Raw genomic sequence first — 20,876 nt, forward strand, 5'->3', positions numbered from 1 at the left:
CCTAATAAGGGCGGCCCCGCTCACGTACCTCCTACTTGGCCTAGTTATTTCTAAGTAAGTATGGTGACACTAACTAGAAGAGGACCCTAGTGGGTCTTCTAGTTAGTGTCACCATACTTACTTAGAAATAACTAGGCCAAGTAGGAGGTACGTGAGCGGGGCCGCCCTTATTAGGGCGATAACACCGCCTAGGATATAGGGCCTAAGTTAGTGCAGGGCTAGTTTAGGATCCCTAGGCCCCTATCATTACCCTATTCCCTCCGTATTTTTTTTTTTTGTTAGAATCCCAGGGGGACCACTCCTGTGTTGGAAGGGGGACCAATAATTATATAATTATATATTTTTATATATATATTCTCTCTCGGGCGTTGTCCCCTACATCCGTCTGCTGATTTCATATACATGAAAATACATATAATAAGAAGCACAATATAGGAGTATATGGGCTGCTCTTGGTTGGGGGTTATCCCAATCTAACCTGTGGGATTATTTATTTATATCAGATATGACCAATTAGGGCATTTCAATCATGCATAATGTGGTCCTTAATTTGGGGTTTATACGGTCGTGATCATTCGGCATGTGTACCCTTATCTCTAGGGACCCTGTGCCTATTTCATTTCTAATTGGCACCTTTACACTGCGGTATGCTCACGATCATTATTGTTTATATACCCCTTCGTAGGAATTCTTTGAAATTTCAGTGTTTTTACACCAATTATTGTTACTATTCCCAATGGTTCATTCAATAATATATAACCAGTCACACGAGAGTTAGCATACTCTATTACTAGCAATAAATCACTTCCATACATACCTGAATCCGGCCCTGAATTATAGTAGTGAGTTCGGCATTCGGCCCGCCCCCTGTGGGCGTCAGAGCGGGGCGGGCACTGCCGACGTCACACGTAGGCGCCAGGATATGACGCCAGACGCCGAGGGACCCGGAAGGTGAGCGCTTCGCAGCCGGTTTGAATCATTCCGGCTCCCCGCCACTGCGGGTTGCGCACCTCCCGGGATCCTGTGATCGGCACCCAGACCAGCTGACAGTGAGTACAGCACACTAGCGGCGATATGCTAGATTTATATTACAGGTACAGCGGAACCTTGTTTATTGATAGGAATGTATTATTTTATTTATAGGTGTCCGGAACCACGACAAGGACTGTGAGTCTTTCAGCCCTACAAAAACTATATTTAGTGCAAGCCTGTATATTGGGCTGACTGTACTGTTGGTTTTCTTTTTAGGTCGTGCCGACGTTCTCCTGTTGCAGCTGGGAAAGATCACACCCTCTGAGTGGTGCCCCGTGTCGTGGGTCACTCAGTAATGCCATGTTTATTTAGATGTGATACTTCTATTATCTCTATTATTCTGATATTCTCCTGAGGACACTCTTGATTGGAGTAGAAACGCGTTGAGAATTATACTTTCTATTAGAGATGCATATCTGAATATGTGTATCTACACATTAGATTCATGATAAATCCACCAGATGGGTGGTGATCCTAACAGATACTGTGTCGCATGATTTTATTCTTATGTGGGTATAATCACTTGGCACATATTGGTGTGTTTTAGTAAGCATATATTAAAAGTTATGTCTTAAATAGCACTTCCCTCACACCTTATATTTATTTAGAGGTTTTTTTCATATTATTTATGCTGGGAGGCAAATTGACCCCTTGTAGGTCTATACAGTATTTTACATACTGCTTATATCACCACTACAACTCCCAGCATACCCTGACAGCCAATAGATGTCAGGGCAAGCTGGGAGTTGTAGTGGTGAAACAGCTGGAGGCACCCTGTATAGATGAACTATGGGCGGAAGTCAGCCCCCCCCAGCAGGCATCAGTGACGTTGTGCCTGCTGGGGAAGTCTGCCTGGTAGTGAGCACAATACCAGGCAGACAAAATGGCATTTCTAGGATTATAAAAAAAAATGTTAAAAGCAGAAAAGGGGTTAGGGATAGATGGGCAGGGACAGAAAAAAAAAAGGATGGTGGGAGCTACTCTTTAATGGTCAAACAGGGACTCATTAGATTGGCACATATAGCTGCAGTGGGGCATAGACGATGAAGAAACCCCTTCGCAAAAAGCCCTCCCGACATAAAACAACAGGGCCGCCTCCCAATCCGTGGGAGCGCCCATAAGAGCCAATTGACCGACCAACCTTTCCCAATCCACCCACCAGCGACTATACAACCCCCAGGTAGCCCCACACACCGACCGACAAACCAGACCCATGGCCACAGTTATACCAGACTCCACAGCCAGTCCGGACAGGGGACTCCACACTCCTCGGCCTCTGGCGCCAGCTCCCAAAACTGGTCCCACTGCAACCTAGAGAGAGCATCAGCGACTGAGTTAGCAACTCCAGGAACATGTAAGTCGATCATTTTGTTTAGTAAAATGAGAAAACAGAGGCACTTTAGTTTTAATTTTTACGTTTTGATAAATCTTCCCCGTGGGGTTTGTCTTCCAGGAGGGTGGGGGCTTGTCTCAGTGAGGCCTTTGCACAAAGACAAGAAGGATCTGATAATGACATCTTTCTCTCTCTCCCTACATGTAAGTGACCGCTAAGAGAGAGAAACTGCTCTATATAGCTAATGAATGATATTTAGAAAAATAAATAGGTTGGTGAGATGGAAAGGATGGGCTATGGTTTTAGTTCCCCCAGAGTACCCCACATTTTTGTGCGGCTGTTTGCATTGAGGGGGCATGGCCGTGACATCACGAGAAGGGCGTGGCTGTGACGTCATGAGCCTCCGCCCCGCATCACCAGTCATCCGGCACAGAGTGAAGTTCACTCCATGCATCAGATGTCTGGGGTGCCATAGCCGAGATTGCGGGGGTCCTGATCAGACATCTTAACCCCTATCCTTTCGATAGGGGATAAGATGTCTAGGGGCAGAGTACCCCTTTAAGGGGTTAAATCCTGTTTCTGTTTTTCCTCTTTGTATGCAGTGTTCACCACATAAAATAAAAAGTACACTGTGTGCATAATTACTAGACAAATGGATATTTATGTTATTTATTTAAATGCATATTATCATTTTCATGCACATTTTCCAAGTTGAATAAACTTGAATGCTTATTGGATTTAGGCATATTAGTTGATATGAATTCGTAAAATGAAGAAGGGTGTGGCCTAAGGAGATTAATCTATAAAGGTGTGCTTAATTATTGAGCGGCTTTTCTTCAGGCAAAATGGAGCAAAAGAGATTAAACTAGTTCTGGAAATTTAACAATTGTAAAAAGACTTTTAAAGGGAATCTCCGATAGACAGACACCTTTAAAAGGGGTGCTCTGGGAAGTTAATAAAAATAAAAATGCCCCAAAGCCACCACAGTAGCTTATCTGTTTCCCCTGTAGTTATCCTTGTGATTTTGCCAGCTTCTGTGGCCACTGTTGTCTCCTGAATATAATTTTTCCTTGCTTGCAGCCCAGACTACAAATCTCAGCAGTCAGTGCGGCTCTGTGTAATGGCTGCCAGACAATTATTTTTACTATCTGTGTACATGCTGTATTATTGTAAACACAGTGAACAACACACACTGTACAAGTCTTTTCTTTCTAACTATCCTACCAGCAATAAATCATGCAATGCTCTGAATAACAGCAGTCAGTGATTAGAATTATAGCAGGCATAGAACAGCATTATAGGGGAGATTTATCAAAACCTGTGCAAAGGAAAAGTTGCCCATAGCAACCAATCAGATCGCTTCTTTAATTTTTCAAAGGCCTCTTTAAAAATGAAACGATCTGATTGGTTGCTATGGGCAACTGGTCAACTTTTCCTGTGCACAGGTTTTGAAAAATCTCCCCCTATGTGCTAAGGAGACACTGGTCTGTTTCTTTCTCTGCAAGATCCTCACAGGGAGGGGAGGGGGAGGTGTGGCTGTGAAGCTGGACCCCTAGACAAAACAGAAATCATTTTTTTCACAGGCCTTTTCAAAATGTAAGAAGCGAGCTGATTGGTTGTTATGGGCAACTCAGCGATTTTTCCTCTGGACAAGTTTTGATAAATCTCCCCCGTGGTGTTTGTCTTCCAGGATGGTGGGGGCTTGTCTCAGTGAGGGCTTTGCACAAAGACAAGCAGGATCTGATAATGACGTCTTTCTCCCACTCTCTGCATGTAAGTGACAGCTGAAAGAGGGAAACTGCTCTATATAGCTAATAAATGTTATTTAGACAAATAAATAGGTTGGTGGAAGAGTAAGGGTTGGCTATGGTTTTAGTTCCCCCGGAGTACCTTTGTGCAACATGTAAACCATAGAAAATGTTGTAATGAAGTAAAATTTTGGTGTACTGTACAAAATGTATCAAGTGTCCTGAGACCATTTAATAAATTTGGTGCATGTACATAGACAAAATAAGGAAGGCAGAAATCCGACCACCGCTGAACAAGGCACATAAGTTGAAATGTCAAGACTGGGCTAAGAAGAAATATCTAGTAGGTTTTTCAAATGTTTTATGGACTGATGAGATGAGAGTGATTCTTAGCGGTCCAGATGGAAGAGCCCATGGCTGGATAAGTAATACGCCCAGAGCACTACTTGGAATCAGACCCCAGTAAGGTTAAGGTGGGGTTCTGTATGGGCTGATATCAAAGAGGCGATAGCTGGACCTTTTAGACTGACCATATTATATATATATATATATATATATATATATATATATATATATATATATATATATGTATGTGTGTGTATAGAGCGCCAATTCTGTGGCACTTTACAATATTGGGGTAAAAATAAAGACAAGGATCAGACATTACAATATCACACTCTAAATATGTTAACAGAAGAAGGAGTGAGGGCCCTGCTCACAAGAGCTTACAGTCTGAGAGATACAGTTGAGACAAAAGGTAGGAAGTGCTTTATTCATACAATTTTGTCAGGATTTAAAGGGTGCCTCTCATCAAAAAAACTTTTGATATATTATAGATTAATGTATGCAGAATAACTTTACAATTGCATGTTATTAAAAAATATGCTTCTTTCTATTTAATTTTCCACTTTGAAGAAATGACCACTAGGACCCTACCAGTCCTGTCAGCAAGCATTTCAGACTCATGCTGGAGTCCTAAACACTACGAGCTGCCAGTCTGCTTTGTTCACAAAGGAGAACACTCAGAGCAGCCAGCCTGCTTTGTTCACAGCCTGTTCGGGAAAAATACAATAGAAAGAAGCATATTTTTCATTAACATGCTATTGGAAAGTTATTCAACATTCATTAACCTAAAATATATCAAAAGTTTATTTGATGAGAGGTACCCTTTAAGTGCCGTAAGAACATTTCGCTGCTAATTCAATAGGATATTTTAGACCCACTGTGGATTTTACCATCTCAAGCATGTTTACTATTTGTGTGGATTCTGTATGAATGACAGGAGAAAACTAGGGGCAGATTTGCTGGTATATCCACAGGGAAAATCTGAGTGTCAGGGTGGATTCACACCACGTTTGTGCATACGGTTTAGGTATATTAAAATTGTATGACACTGTACGCACACCCAGTTCTCTTTGACTACAATACTATATAAAAAATAAAAATAAACAAATAGTGAATATACCGTTTTTTAACAGTAGATAAAACTGTGATAGGACACTTAAAAACAGACTGAAGCCATGCCAACCCATACAAAACTATATACTCTTTTTCAGCACGGTCTCTCAATGCTATAAATACGATGAAAAAAATATGGATTTATAAAATAAAACCGTATACGGTCACCACATACATATACTGCAGGGTGAATGCATCCCTAATCCTGAATTCTGGCTGTTAACTACGTCATATTCAACAGTGGCAAACCCAAGAGCAAACATACAGAAAAATCTGGAGCTTGTATTATTTGTGCACAAAACAATTAATATTTAGCACTAATAGAATAACGTAAAAATACCACATCTACTCATTAATCCGTGCAAACCTGCCAGGACTAAAACTCCATTACATAGAATTGCCCAGCAGAGGGCACCCAAGCAACGCAACAAAGAGCAATCCGCGCAGACGCACAGCTCCTGCGATAACTCAGTACTTCCGCTCTCACAACTGATCGAATTCCACATAAAAAATTGACCGGTGCTGAGTCTAAACATCCGGCTTATAAAGCTCCGCTCTCTCTGTCTCCTCTCCTGCCGAATATTAGACCTATGCCCGGTGTATTCAGGGCTAAACAGCTGACTTCCGGTGTGGCGTTGACCTGCTAGTGTGCGCCCCCATGATTGGTTACCATTGATAGATACTAACCGTGTCGTCAGCACGTGCTGCAATCATTTCCGCTTCCGGGTTTGGGAGGGGTTTTACGGGAGGCTCCACCTTTCGCGTGGGTTTTCCTGGAGCAGCGTAGAGACATGGCTGCGGCGCAGGTGAGCGGCATGTATATACCCGTGTGCTGTATGGAGTAACGTGTGTCCGGGACAGCTCGGCTTTACTGCATACAAGTCCTGTCTCTGGATGTGAGATTCAGCAGATTTCATTCATTGCTGGATGAGGGATTATTGGGTTTATGTCCTGTGCTCAGATACTAAGGCAATGGGGAGGTTTATCAAAACCCGTGTGGAGGAAAGGTTGCCCATAGTAACCAATCAGATGTCTTTTATTCTTAAAATGGTCTCCTAAAAATAAAAGAAGCGATCTGACTACTTGCTATGGACAATTGGTCAACAAATCCTCTGCACAAGTTTTGATGAATTAGGGCGGTATGACCAAATATGTGTATCACGGTATGTTTTTTAACTTACGGCGGTTCCACGGTATATAACGGTATTCTCTCCCCCCCCCCCCCCCAAACCATGTTACCTGCCAGCACTGTTCTGCTCCCCCAATTAAGGATCAGCCCAGCGGGGTACTATTCACATATGTCAAGCACTGCCCTCCTCCTCTTTGTTGGGGGCCACCTGCGATGGAACTCACTGTACGCCAGTGGTCTCCAACCTGCGGACCTCCAGCTGTTGCAAAACTACAACTCCCAGCATGCCCGGACAGCCAACGGCTGTCCGGGCATGCTGGGAGTTGTAGTTTTGCAACAGCTGGAGGTCCGCAGGTTGGAGACCACTGCTGTACGCTGTATACCTATGCCCGGGCTGCAAAAGATACAGAAAATAAACTTTTAACTCACCCACCTCGGCCGCACGCTGGGGACTGGGAGGACAGCTGTCGACCTATCACCGGCCGAAGCGATGTCCCGCCCCGGCCAGTGATAGGCTGAGCCCACTGTCATGTAAGAAGCCGGCTTATTTTCTGTATCTTTTGCAGCCCCGGGCATAGGGATACAGCGTACAGCAGTGGTCTCAAACCTGCAGACCTCCAGCTATTGCAATACTACAACTCCCAGCCTGTCCGGGCATGCTGGGAGTTGTAGTTTTGCAACATCTGGAGGTCTGCAGGTTGGAGACCGCTGGCATACAGTATAGAGTTTCACCCCCCACTGGGCTGATCATTAATGGGGGGTGGGGGCAGAACAGTGCTGGCGGGTCACATAGGATTAGTTCCCCCATGTGGTGACAGGGCTGCGCTAGGCTGATAATTCATTCCAGAGGGGGAGGGGCCCAACCGGTATTGCGGTATGGGGGAAAATTCACATTGTGCAGTCCAAAAAATTCGGTATTTGGTATGAACCGGTATATCACCCAGCCCTATGATGACTCTCCCCTAATACCTCTCTCTCTCTCATCTATTTCCTAATTCATTCTATTCATTTTGGAGACAGTCATAGGGAGACATTTATCATTGGCTTTACATCACTTTAATGTTCTAAATGCACACTTTTTTTCACAATTTTTGGTAGAACATTTTTCAAAGTTGTCTACTGTTACGTACACTGAACACCACTTCTGGCAACGGCGCTAGATTTATTACAAAAATAGAGAAACATAGCCGCACATCCACCATTTGTGAAGACGTAGATCAAAATACAAATTGTGGATGTGCGGCTGTGTTTCCGTTTTCTCTATTTTTGTTGAGCTATATTTATTTGAGAAAAATAAATGGAGAAGCTTTTTTTTCCCCCCACAAATCTCCTTTTTCTGCACAAGTGTACGACAGCTAACAGAAAATGTACAAATGTGTCAGATGCTGGAGCACAAAGCTTAAACCTAGCTCTTTCAGGTGCTGCCGTGGGCTGGAAAAGGTGGATACAGTCCAAGGAGACTCTTTCTTAGGAATGTATCCACCTTTTCCAGCCCACCCGAGCACCGGAAAGCTGAACTAATTTATGCAGGAAAAGTCAGCAACCGCCGAGCTGAGAAGTTTGTGACGAATCGAATTTACTGTAAGTTCGCTCATCTCTAGTTTCTATAATTGTGCAGAATTTGGAAACTCTATGCACAATTTTGGTAAATTTTGAGATACCGTAAAAAAATATGCACCAAGCACACGGGTAAAATCTCTACTACCTCACACCAACATTGATAAATGTTCTCCACAGTGCCTGAGCTTTCTGCTCTGTATTTAAAGGGGTACACTGGTGAAAAACTTATTTTTTTAATCAACTGGTGCCAGAAAGTTAAACAGATTTGTAAATTACTTTTATTAAAAATCATTCTAATACTTATTAGCTGCTGAATACTACAGAGGAAATTTTTTTTTTTTTTGGAACACAGAGCTCTCTGCTGACATCATGACCACAGTGCTCTCTGCTGACACATCTGTCCATTTTAAGAACTGTCCAGAGAAGGAGAAAATCCCCATAGCAAACATATGCTGCTCTGGACAGAGATGTCAGCAGAGACCACTGTGTTTCAAAAAGAAAAGAATTTCCTCTGTAGTATTCTGCAGCTAATAGGTACTGGAAGGATTAAGATGTTTTAATAGAAGCAATTTACAAATCCGTTTAACTTTCTGGCACCAGTTGATTAAAAAAATAAAGTTTTCCACCGGAGTACAGCACAATAGTCTGGTGTACTCTTATATTGACTTCTATGGTAGAGTTTTATTGGCGTTCTCTGTGACCTGTGCAGAAGGCAGCGGAGGATGGGAGCTGTGTTCATCATCTATTGTGAATGGCATGATCCTGATTTATATATACACAGACGTGTCTCCTTTCACTAAAATAATGTCTGTTTATAGAGAGGTTTGTGAAACTTCTGGATTGTTTTATAATATGGATCAGTGTTTCCCAACCAGTGTTCCTCCAGCTGTTGAAAACCTACAACTCACAGCATGCCCTAACAGCCAAAGGTTAGGAAATGCTGAAAAAGATAGTAAAATGGAAAATAATATATAATTTATTTCATTTTGAACATTCGGTAATTTTCTAATGACCCGTTCCCTAATGCTTACAGTAATATTTCAAACTCATCTTTTATGACATATACATTTCCTGCTAATGGCAGTCAGGCTACCTTTGGCAAGCACATGGAGGGCTGTGCAGCCCGCAAAGAAATGCCACCCCCACACCATTACTGACCCAATGCCAAAACGGTCATGCTGGAGGATGTTACAGGCAGCAGAATGTTCTCCACAGCATCTCCAGACTCTGTCACATCTGTCACATGTGCTCAGTGTGAACCTGCTTTCATCTGTGAAGAGCACAGGGCGCCAGTGGCAAATTTGACAATCTTGTTCTCTGGCAAATGCCAAACGTCCTGCACAGTGTTGGGCTGTAAGCACAACCCCCACCTGTGGACGTCGGGCCCTCATACCACCCTCACGGAGTCTGTTTCTGACTGTTTGAGTGGACACGTACATTTGCTGGAGGTCATTTTGCAGGGCTCTGGCAGTGCGCCTCCTGCTTTTCCTTGCATAAAGGCGGAGGTAGCGATCCTACTGCTGGGTTGTTGCCCTCCTATGGCCTCCTCCACGTCTCCTGATGTACTGGCCTGTCTCATGGTGGCGCCTCCATGCTCTGGACACTGTTGACAGACACAGCAAACCTTCTTGCCACAGCTCGCACTGATGTGCCTTCCTGGATGAGCTGCACTACCTGAGCCACTTGTGTGGGTTGTAGACTCCGTCTCATGCTACCACTAGAGTGAAAGCACCGCCAGCATTCAAAAGTGACCAAAACATCAGTCAGGAAGCATAGGAACTGAGAAGTGGTCTGTGGTCACCACCTGAAGAACCACTCCTTTTATTGGGGTGTCTTGCTAATTGCCTATAATTTCCACCTGTTGTCTGTTTCATTTGCACAACAGCATGTGAAATTGATTGTCAATCAGTGTTGCTTCCTGAGTGGACAGTGTGATTTCACCGAAGTGTGAGTGACTTGGAGTTACATTGTGTTGTTTAAGAGTTCCCTTCATTCTTTTTGAGCAGTGTAGATTTTCTCACCTGCAATAATCAGAATTGGAGATGAGTGTCTGGGGGACTTTTATCTTCTTCTTGAATGTGTTTGGACTCCTAAATGCTTGAGTAAACACAGCAGCGTCTTCTGTATTTACACTATCTCTTACCCCTGCATTCTGTACGCTTACTAGTGGCTGCGCAGGATATTGCAGCCTGGTCCCATACATATGAATTGGAAAGGCCACTGTAGCCGGCACAACCACTACTAAGTGTAAAACAAAGAGGTGTTTGGACCCATGTAAAAGAGGCTGCTGTACTTAGTCACCCTTCAAATAGCTGATCGTCATGGATGCTGAGAACCACCCCTGATATCAATTGACTTTCCTGAGGAACTTGGATAAGATCTTTAAAATGCTTGCAGCTAAATCGGTACTCCTGCATCTAACTGTTTTCAAAAGCATGCCCAGTCTCCCAGCATTAAAAATAAAAAATAAATAAATTCAAAAGCACCTGCTCCTTTGGTGTGTCTGGTATCGTTGCTTCAACCTCTGCTGCGAACACCTTCCTGCTGCCGGAGGTTGACACATCATACTGCTGCTTAGCTAATCGCTGGCCACAGTGGTGTCCTATATCGGCCTGTGATTGGCTGAGCGACAATGTGACCTATTAGGCCTTGGCACCAGGAACAAGACTTTGCTTGGGCTCAATACATCACACTGCTGCTCAGCCAATCAATGGTTGAGGCGGGACATCGCTGTGGCCAGTGATTGGCTGAGATGCAGTCTAAGGTGTCAACTCCTGGCACCAGGAATAGGATCGCGGCTGAGGCTAGGGCAATGATGCCGGGGGAAGCAAATAGGGAGGTAAGTAGAAGGTTTGTAGTTTTTTATGCTAGAAGCCTGGGCATGATGTAAAAAAAATAAAATAAAATGCCAAAGTACGACTTTTCAAATTGAAAACTCCACTAACATGCAAGTTAATGTTAACTGTATTTTGAGAACACAGCCTAAGAGTTACAATAATAATTATAATATAATTTTTTTTCCCTCTTTTGTAGGGTATAACATCAGAAGATCTGTCAGCGGCAAAGACTTTGCTTAGTACAATACATGAACAGGTAAGTCATGTGGTGCCTGCACCAGACTAACCATGCACCTTTCATTTATTACTTGCTCTGGGCTCTCTTGCAGTGTTTTTTATTTTTATTTTTTATATAACTTTTGTTTAACACTTTGTCTCTTGGCAGGTAACTGCAGTTACAGCACATGTGCAAAACCTAACTGAGAAAGTCCGGAATGGGGTTTACCCAACAGAAAAGGTGAGAGGAAACCCATTAATTATTTGAACACTGGTCTTGGGATTCCTGATGCCAGTGTCCCATTGTTCAACTCTCTAAAGTACTAGTTTCCATTGTTAAGCATATTAAAGTTTTTAGCTTTGCATGCCTTCCAGCTAATTTAAAGGTGCTTTGTTTAGGTCTGATGACTCACGTTTTATTTCACATCTTGTAGACATCTGTGTGTTGGTCTTGATCTGGTTGATATGGAGAAACTCCACATTGTGCATATGAGAAACATAAAGTAGAAACCAAAAATTGTTACATCCAGTTCTTTTGTCTTTTAGTTGTCATTACTATGGGACATTATACTGAACTGTTTAACCCCCTCCCACCCTAGGACATATGCATACGTCCCAGTTGCTAACTAGTTAGTAGGGCTGCAGCTAACTATTATTTTAATAATCGATTAGTTATCAATTATTTTTATCGATTAATCTGAAAAAATGTCAAATTGCAAAAAAAGGGGTTCAGCTGATTCTACTTGAAAAAGTATGTACAATGGCCATATTAAAAGTTTCTAGCATCTGACGTGACCAAACAGCATCAATTTTTGTAAACATTTTGTAAAAATTGTAGCCGTACAGGATCATTATTAATGTTCCTGTACAGAAACCAGCGTAAATTTGATATTGTCGCATGGGTAACTGTCTGAACTGTTAAAATAAAATGTTAATGATTCACTAATATTTTAATAGTTCAGACAGTTATCCATGCGGCAGTATCAAATATGTAAAAAAAAAATTAAAATAAATTATTTTACATTTTTTTTTGTATAGCAAAAGAAAAGGGGGAGCTAATTTTTATTGGGGGAGCAGTTAATTTACATATATTATAATTTTTTTTTTTTTTTTTTTTTTTTTTTATATAGCACTCCTATACACATTGGGGTATGTGCAGATTGCAGAGCATTGCACCCGACCCATGTCTGTAGTACTACAAATACTAGGGGGCAAATGCTCTGCACCCCCCCTCATGTGTATAGCAGTGTATATGTACTACATACACACCGCTATACCCATGGGGTATGTGCAGAACGTTGCATCCTTGTGTCTGTCGTACAGCCACTAGGATGCAATGCTCTGCACATACTACCATTTGTATAGCAGTGTGTATGTAGTACACACACACACACACACACACACACACACACACACACTGCTATACACATGAGGGTATGTGCAGAACATATGCACCCTAGTATTTGTAGAACTACAGAGTCTGTACTACAGACATTGGTCGGGTGCAATGCTCTGCAGTCTGCTCATACCCCCCTTGTGTATAGCGTGTGTGTGTGTGTGTACATTCCTATACAGGTGAGGGTATGTGCAGAGCATTGCACCCTAGTCTGTACTTCAGACACAAGGGTGCAATGCTCTGCATATACCCCCATGGGTAAAGCGGTGTGCACTGCACACTGTACTACAGACATGGGTGCAATGCTCTGCATATACTGCTATACACATAGAGGTATATGCAGGGCATTGCACCCTTGTGTCTGTAGTACAGACTAGGGTGCAATGCTCTGCACATACCCCCACCTGTATAGGCATGTACACACACTGCTATACACATGGGGGGGGGGGGGGGTGTATGTGCAGGTTGCAGAGCATTGCACCCTAAGGTCTGTACAAGACACTAAGCTGTAATGCTCTGTCTGCAGTCTGCTCTGCACATACCCCCCATGTGTATAGCAGTGCAGAACAGACTGCAGACACACACGGATGGAGGCCCTGGGAGGATCACTGGCTGCCCGGGCTGCAGCACAGTGCGTGTGTGCTGTATTGGAACCTCAACCTACCGTACGGGGGCCCTGGAGGTGGCGGCTGGTGGCAGAAAATGGAGGGTCACTGATCCTCATAGGCTGAGTGGGGGAAATACGGGTAAAATGGTGGCAGGGGAGCAGACAGTTAGGAGGAGCTGCAGCCTCCTAACTGGTAACGCTGATCGGAGAGTGGAGCTGAGAGTCTCAGCCTGAGACTGTCACTGAGGCTGCTGCAGGATTTTCGGGGCTCGCAGCTTCCTGACTGCGGAGAACAAATCGGGCAATTATTCGATAACTGGATTCGTTGGCAACGAATCCCGTTATCGAATTTAATCGATTAATCGTTGCAGCTCTACTAGTTGGCGCAACTGGACGAATGCATACGTCTTGGTGATATCCTGCGACACTCTGCAGGAGATCGTCGAGGGACGCGGCTGTCAATCACAGCTGGTGTCCCGCCGCAGCTGCAAAGATCGTGATCTCGCCGGTCTCTGCAGAATTAACCCAATAGATGCCGTCATCAGTCCTTATCACGGAATCTATGGGGTTGACGGGGCTGCAATCCCGCAGTGTGATCGTGGGATTCCATTGGTTGCCATGGCTGTAGGAGGCCAGCTGATAGCCTCCTGTCTGCTTAGTACGGCAGCCTGTGAGGTCCAGCCATAGGCTGGATTGGGCAGGTTGTATGTCAGCGTACTGAGTGTGTAGTGCAGCATAGTATAACCTATATAAAAGTGTAAGTTAATAGTGTTAAAAAAAATAAATGCCCCTTCACAATAAAGCCCTATACAGTGGTCCCTCAACATACGATGGTAATCCGTTCCAAATGAACAATCGTTTGTTGAAACCATCGTATGTTGAGGGATCCGTGCAATGGAAAGAATAGGAAGTTGTACTCGCGTGTCCCCGCCGCTCCGGACCGTCACCGCTCGTCACTGCTGCTCTGGATGTTGCGCTCCATCGCTGTCTCCGCGTCCCTGTGATGTTCCCGCCGCTCGAACGTCTCTGCTGCCCGGGATTGTCGCTCTCACGTCGCCGTCGTCACGTCACTACGCACGCCGCTCCTATTGCATGGCCTGCGGGGCGACGTGATGACGACGGCGATGGAGGGGACCCGGAAGAGGACGCTCCGGTGCCTCGAGGACAGGTAGGAGACAATCATAGGAGCACATGGGGCACCGTAAACTGCTATCCGGTGGCAGCTGAAGCAGTTTGCGCTGCCGAATAGCCGTTTATGTGATGGCCCCGACATACAAAAGCATCGTATGTTGATGCTGCCTTCAACATGCGATGGCCTCTGAGAGGCCATCGCATGTTGAAATTATCGTATGTCGGGGCCATCGTAGGTCGGGGGGGGGGTCACTGTATTATCACCCAAAAAAACAAAAAAAAACACCCAAACATAATGGGTATTACCACGTCCATAATGACTTGTACAATAAAGCGATAATAGTATTTATCCTGCACAGTAAACTCCATTAAAAAAAACCACACATTTTGGTTAAAAACGTGGAATAAAAAACATCAAAATGGCCTTACACGATGGAGTTGGACGAAAAAAAAAAGTTATGGCAGTCAGAATATGACAACACAAAAAAGGCGGAAAAAGGATTTTGTTGAGAAAAGGAAAAAGAACATAAAAAAGCCATATAAATTAGGTATTGCCGTAATTGTACCGACCCACAGAATAAAAATAACATAGGGGGAGATTAATCAAAACCTGTCCAGAGGAAAAGTTGCTGAGTTGCCCATAGCAACCAATCAGATCGCTTCTTTCACTTTTGAAAAGGCCTGTGGAAAATGAAAGTGATCTGATTGGTTGCTATGGTCAACTCAGCAGCTTTTCCCTCTGGACAGGTTTTGATAAATGTCCCCCATAATTTTTTACCATACGTTGAATGCCATAAATTTTTTTACAAAAGCCAGAAATTTTCCAATTTTCCACAAAAAATGCTGCATGAATCAGCAAAGATTTACCACTAATATAAAGTACAATATGTCACGAAAAAACTATCTCAGAATCATGTTGCTAAGGAAAAACATATCAAAGTTATTACCACTTAGAGACACATACCAGATCTGAAAAATTGGGCTTGGTCATGAAGGTAAAAACAGGCGGTGTCCTTAAGGGATTAAAGGGTTTTTCCACAAGGCAATGTTGGTAAACGAAGAAGTGTACCACATCTATATACGTAAAGGACTACAAATGTGCTGTTTTTAAGTAACTTCTCTTTCTGTACTGTTTTTTTTTCTCCCATGGTCCTGATCATTTTCTGGTTTTTCACTATGAACATTGCCTGTTGCTGTGCAGCAGAGATTACACTTTTCCATATCCCACCTTGCTTGAATGCACAGGTGAGATTTAGAGCCCAATTCACACTACAGAATTTCCAAGCAGAATTCTCCGGAGCGATTGCGCTGATGTTCACATGGTGAGCAGCGGTAGATACCGGGTCACCTGCACTATCTACATATAAGTTAAAGTTAGTGCAGGTGACTGCTGTACGATTCCCTTTAATAGTAGCTAGTATTCCCTTGTAGGTAGTATTGATAGTTGCAGACATTAGCAGCAGCCTCCTGTAGACCGCAGCCCCACCTTGTAGACAGCAGGTCCCCACCCTTGTAGACAGCGTCCTTCCTTGTACACAGCATCCCCCCCTTGTAGACAGCACCCCTTTGTAGACAGCAGGCCCCCCTCCCTTGTAGACAGCAGCCCCCCCCCCTCTTGTAGATACTACCCCTCTTGTCTCCCTTGAAAACAACCCCCCTTGAATACAACAGGCCCCCCCTTGAAGACAGCGGCCCCCCTTGTAGAAAGGAACCCCCCCTTGTAGACAGTGCTCCCTCTTGTCTCCCTCGTAGACAGCACTCGCCTGTGGCTGTCCTTGGGTGTTGCCGCTCCACTGTCCTTTTCTCCCGTCCGCATCATGGCGTCCTGTGGAGGAGCATGTGACACACACACGTTGTCCTGTTTCCTCTGTAGCGTTACGCTGGGCAGAGGGGAGGAGGTAAAGTTACGGGTGTCTCATGCTCCTCCATGGTATGCCATGATGCTGACAGTAAAACAGGGCAACAGGTATCGGACATGGTATCTGGGACATTAAATGAGACCCCGATAAAATGCAAATGCCGGGTATCTGTGCCGATACAGATACTAGTATTGGTATCGGGACATCCCTAGTTGCAATATGTTTACTTTCACATACTGCATCTGTTAAGACCTTTTTATCTTCATAGGAATACCCATTTAAGGAACATTTTTTTTTTAATAACATTTTTCTAATAGACAGTAAAAGAGTACATGTATATCCAATATAGCATGTGAGAGTATATGTTTATCCAATATAGCATGTGAGAGTATATGTTTATCCAATATAGCATGTGAGAGTATATGTATATCCAATATAGCATGTGAGAGTATATGTATATCCAATATAGCATGTGAGAGTATATGTATATCCAATATAGCATGTGAGAGTATATGTATATCCAATATAGCATGTGAGTATATGTATATTCAGTATAGCATGTGAGAGTATATGTATATCCAATATAGCGTGTGAGTAAATGTATATCCAATATAGCGTGTGAGTAAATGTATATCCAATATAGCGTGTGAGAGTATATGTATATCCAATATAGCGTGTGAGAGTATATGTATATCCAATATAGCGTGTGAGAGTATATGTATATCCAATATAGCGTGTGAGAGTATATGTATATCCAATATAGCGTGTGAGAGTATATGTATATCCAATATAGCGTGTGAGAGTATATGTATATCCAATAAAGCGTGTGAGAGTATATGTATATCCAATATAGCGTGTGAGAGTATATGTATATCCAATATAGCGTGTGAGAGTATATGTATATCCAATATAGCGTGTGAGAGTATATGTATATCCAATATAGCGTGTGAGAGTATATGTATATCCAATATAGCGTGTGAGAGTATATGTATATCCAATATAGCGTGTGAGTATATGTATATCCAATATAGCGTGTGAGTGTATATGTATATCCAATATAGCGTGTGAGTGTATATGTATATCCAATATAGCGTGTGAGTGTATATGTATATCCAATATAGCGTGTGAGAGTATATGTATATCCAATATAGCGTGTGAGAGTATATGTATATCCAATATAGCGTGTGAGAGTATATGTATATCCAATATAGCGTGTGAGAGTATATGTATATCCAATATAGCGTGTGAGAGTATATGTATATCCAATATAGCGTGTGAGAGTATATGTATATCCAATATAGCGTGTGAGAGTATATGTATATCCAATATAGCGTGTGAGTATATGTATATCCAATATAGCGTGTGAGTATATGTATATCCAATATAGCGTGTGAGTGTATATGTATATCCAATATAGCGTGTGAGAGTATATGTATATCCAATATAGCGTGTGAGAGTATATATATATCCAATATAGCGTGTGAGAGTATATGTATATCCAATATAGCGTGTGAGAGTATATGTATATCCAATAAAGCGTGTGAGAGTATATGTATATCCAATATAGCGTGTGAGAGTATATGTATATCCAATAAAGCGTGTGAGAGTATATGTATATCCAATATACCGTGTGAATCCATTACATTGTGCTTTATTATCTGGTTGTGGTTTCTTGTAGGGTCTTAGTTTCCTAGAGCTGAAGGATCAGCTGCTCTTGCTGTATATGCAGGATCTTACTCACATCATCATGGAAAAATCTTCCGGGAGGCCCTTGAAGGAAAACCCAGGCATCATGAGACTGGTGGAGATACGCACAGTAAGTAGAGACTTGATCACAATACTTTACCTTCTCACATGAGTTGTGCTGAGAGAGGGCATTGCATGTGTAAAAAGATTGTATAACGGACTGTAATATTAAAGTTTAATGCCAGGGGATATTTATTCAGTCTACACATGGCTGGGTCCAAGGGCTCAAGTGCTTTAATGTCATCATATGATAGCTTGCGTAGCTGTTTATTTGTTTTGAGAAATACAAAAACATACTTGTATATAACTTGCTGCAATGTTCTATATAATGTGGTTACACATGTTAAGAATCTTGTGACTTGTTCTATTCACAAAGCTGTTAAAGAATCAGAACTCGTATTTTTGACTTATGTTGAAAAGTCTTTTTTTGGCTGGTGTTTTAAAGACTTGCCTATTTCTCAGGTTTTGGAAAAAATGCGTCCAATTGATCAAAAGCTTAAGTATCAAATAGATAAGTTAATAAGAGCTGCTGCCACCGGTAGTCTTTCTGAAAATGATCCACTGCGCTTCAAGCCCAATCCTCAGAACTTAATCAGTAAGGTAAGATTATGACATTCTCCTTGGTAAGTTGTTAAAAGATAATTTACTGTACATGCTTAACCCATCAACTTCATTTTTTTTTCTTATTTACTGTGTTCTCTCCCAATATTACAGTTGGAGGAGTCTGATGAAGAGGGTTCAGACGGTGATGCAGAAGATGGTGGTGTAGGAAAGTCTCGCAGCAAGACCAGGAAATATATACCTCCTAGACTTGCACCAGTACATTATGGTAAGCAATATGAAATGCATAACAAAATATATATCTTTATATATTTTTGAAATCTTGTAGCAAGATTTTCTGGTGCCCTGATCTGTAAATCTTTTCACAGATAACACTGAGGCAGACCGAGAAAACCGAATTTTGGAGCGTGCAAAAAAAAGGGCTTTGAGCAGCTCAGTCATCCGGGAGCTAAAAGAACAGTATACAGATGCTCCTGAAGAAATCAGAGAAGGGAGAGCCTATCACATGATGCAGCATGAGAGAGAAGAGCAGCATCGGTACATAGCTTTTATGTGGCTACCATGCCAGCTGGGACCTGCAGCTTGGTCTGGCTTAGACAAGTTTTCCCTAGTGCTTGATTTTCTATAGTTTATGAAATACAGATTTAAAATTTATTTTATTTTTTTAAAGGACCAACTATGAAGAATCTATGATGGTGCGATTAAATATGACTCGAAAGGAAAAGGCTCGTAAGAAGAGGGCGCTTGCCATGACATCACAACTTAAATCACTCACACACTTTACAGATATTAGTGCTTTGACAGGAGGAGAATCGAGAACAGAGGTGAGCAGGGCTGGGCATTGGAAAATCTTTAGTTGGGCAGATGCTTTTAACTTAGACATACTATGTAGCCAATAAGTTGTATAGGAGATCATTCAATCGACCATCAAGGTGCCCACACGACCTGGCAGATCAGGCTTTAGAATGTAGAAAATAACAAAATGTGCTATAGTGCTAAATCGAAGTGAAGCCATCTCCTTTACATATCACCTGGATCTGTGTTTTGCTGATTCTAAGGGGGTTTTCAGAGATGTATATATAATATTAGATTAGTGGGAATCTGACTTCTGGCACCCCCACAAAGCTGATTAAAGCAGCAGACACAGCTCTGTTCATCTTGTGGCTATACCTGGTATCCTGTTGTAATAAATCGAACTAGGTGCAACAGAAGTTAAATTCATTACCAAATATAAAGAGCTATTCCAGGGACGGATAAAGAGGCTGCAATGCTCACAGGAGCACCAAAGCCTCTTTAGTCAGTTGGTTAGTGGGGTGCTGTGAGTCAGACTCCACTGGTCTCATATTAAAGGGGTACTCCATTCGCCAGCGTTTGGAACATTTAGTGTTGGTGTGGACTTCAGGGGGTCGCCACACCCCGCCCCCTCAATGTAAGTCTATGGGAGGGGGCGGGGCAATCCCCAAAGCCCGCACCAGCATTTGAAACTAAATGTTCCAAATGCTGGTGAGTGGCGTACCCCTTTAATATGAGACCAGTACCAGTAATGCACCAGTAATGTTTTATTTAATTTTTTTTAAGGATTTTATGCCATCTGCCAAGAAATCCAAGAAAGGACCTAAGAAAGGAAAAAAGAAGAAAGGTAACTGTTCGCCTGTTGCTTGGATGCATTTTTTTGCTGTCATATACTCAAGCAATAGCAATACAGAAAGCTGATTATATTTCACCTCTTTCATGTTGTTTCTAGGCTTTAGAAAACGACGCTGAAAAGTATCCACCGGTCAACATTTTCTTTCTCCAAATGTGTTGTGCCAGGGATTTCAAAGTATTGGCAAACACTGTTGTGGTATCCCTGAGGCACCTTCATAAGTAACTGGCACATCTATTGTAAGGACCCATGGCCTCAAATTCATGCTAATGTTGTTTACATGAAAATATAAAGGATTCAGTATACAGAATTGCCGTAATTTACATGTGGATTTGCAAAATCTATTCTCACCAGTGTTAAGAGATAAATCTCTAGTATGCCAGCAACTAGACAATGCCAGCAACTGTGATGTGGGTGCCGTGCCACTGTATGCTGAATTTCAGTCTTGTGTGAAAGCACTCTGAGGCCATTTTCGCACATCTTAAAGTCACTTTTTCTTCAGCTGTAAATTATATTATAAAAAAAAAAACTTTTTTTCACTTTTATGTCCATTTTTTCAGATGTGAATGGATGAAATGGCATAAATTATAAAACATTTGTTTTTTATGTTGGGTAAGA

General features: G+C 42.5%; 2 protein-coding genes across 2 annotated transcripts in view; one reads left to right on the plus strand and one right to left on the minus strand.

Annotated features, from left to right (window-relative positions):
- LOC130276716 (myosin-7) overlaps positions 1–6,266 on the minus strand; it is a 97,209-nt gene extending 90,943 nt beyond the window's left edge. The window contains exon 1 of the mRNA XM_056526447.1: positions 6,259–6,266. The gene's annotated coding sequence lies outside the window, so the exon portion shown is untranslated. The remainder of the gene's footprint in view (positions 1–6,258) is intronic.
- A 17-nt stretch (positions 6,267–6,283) lies between these two features.
- On the plus strand, positions 6,284–20,568 carry NGDN (neuroguidin). The gene is made up of 10 exons (XM_056526568.1): positions 6,284–6,377; positions 11,294–11,353; positions 11,483–11,554; positions 17,985–18,122; positions 18,515–18,652; positions 18,767–18,881; positions 18,982–19,150; positions 19,284–19,437; positions 20,192–20,252; positions 20,358–20,568. The coding sequence occupies exons 1-10, from the start codon at positions 6,363–6,365 to the stop codon at positions 20,375–20,377; spliced, it is 942 nt and encodes a 313-aa protein (XP_056382543.1). The 5' UTR covers positions 6,284–6,362; the 3' UTR covers positions 20,378–20,568.
- Positions 20,569–20,876: the final 308 nt, after the last annotated feature.

The sequence above is a fragment of the Hyla sarda genome, chromosome 1 (assembly GCF_029499605.1).
Source record: "Hyla sarda isolate aHylSar1 chromosome 1, aHylSar1.hap1, whole genome shotgun sequence".
NCBI lineage: Eukaryota > Metazoa > Chordata > Amphibia > Anura > Hylidae > Hyla > Hyla sarda.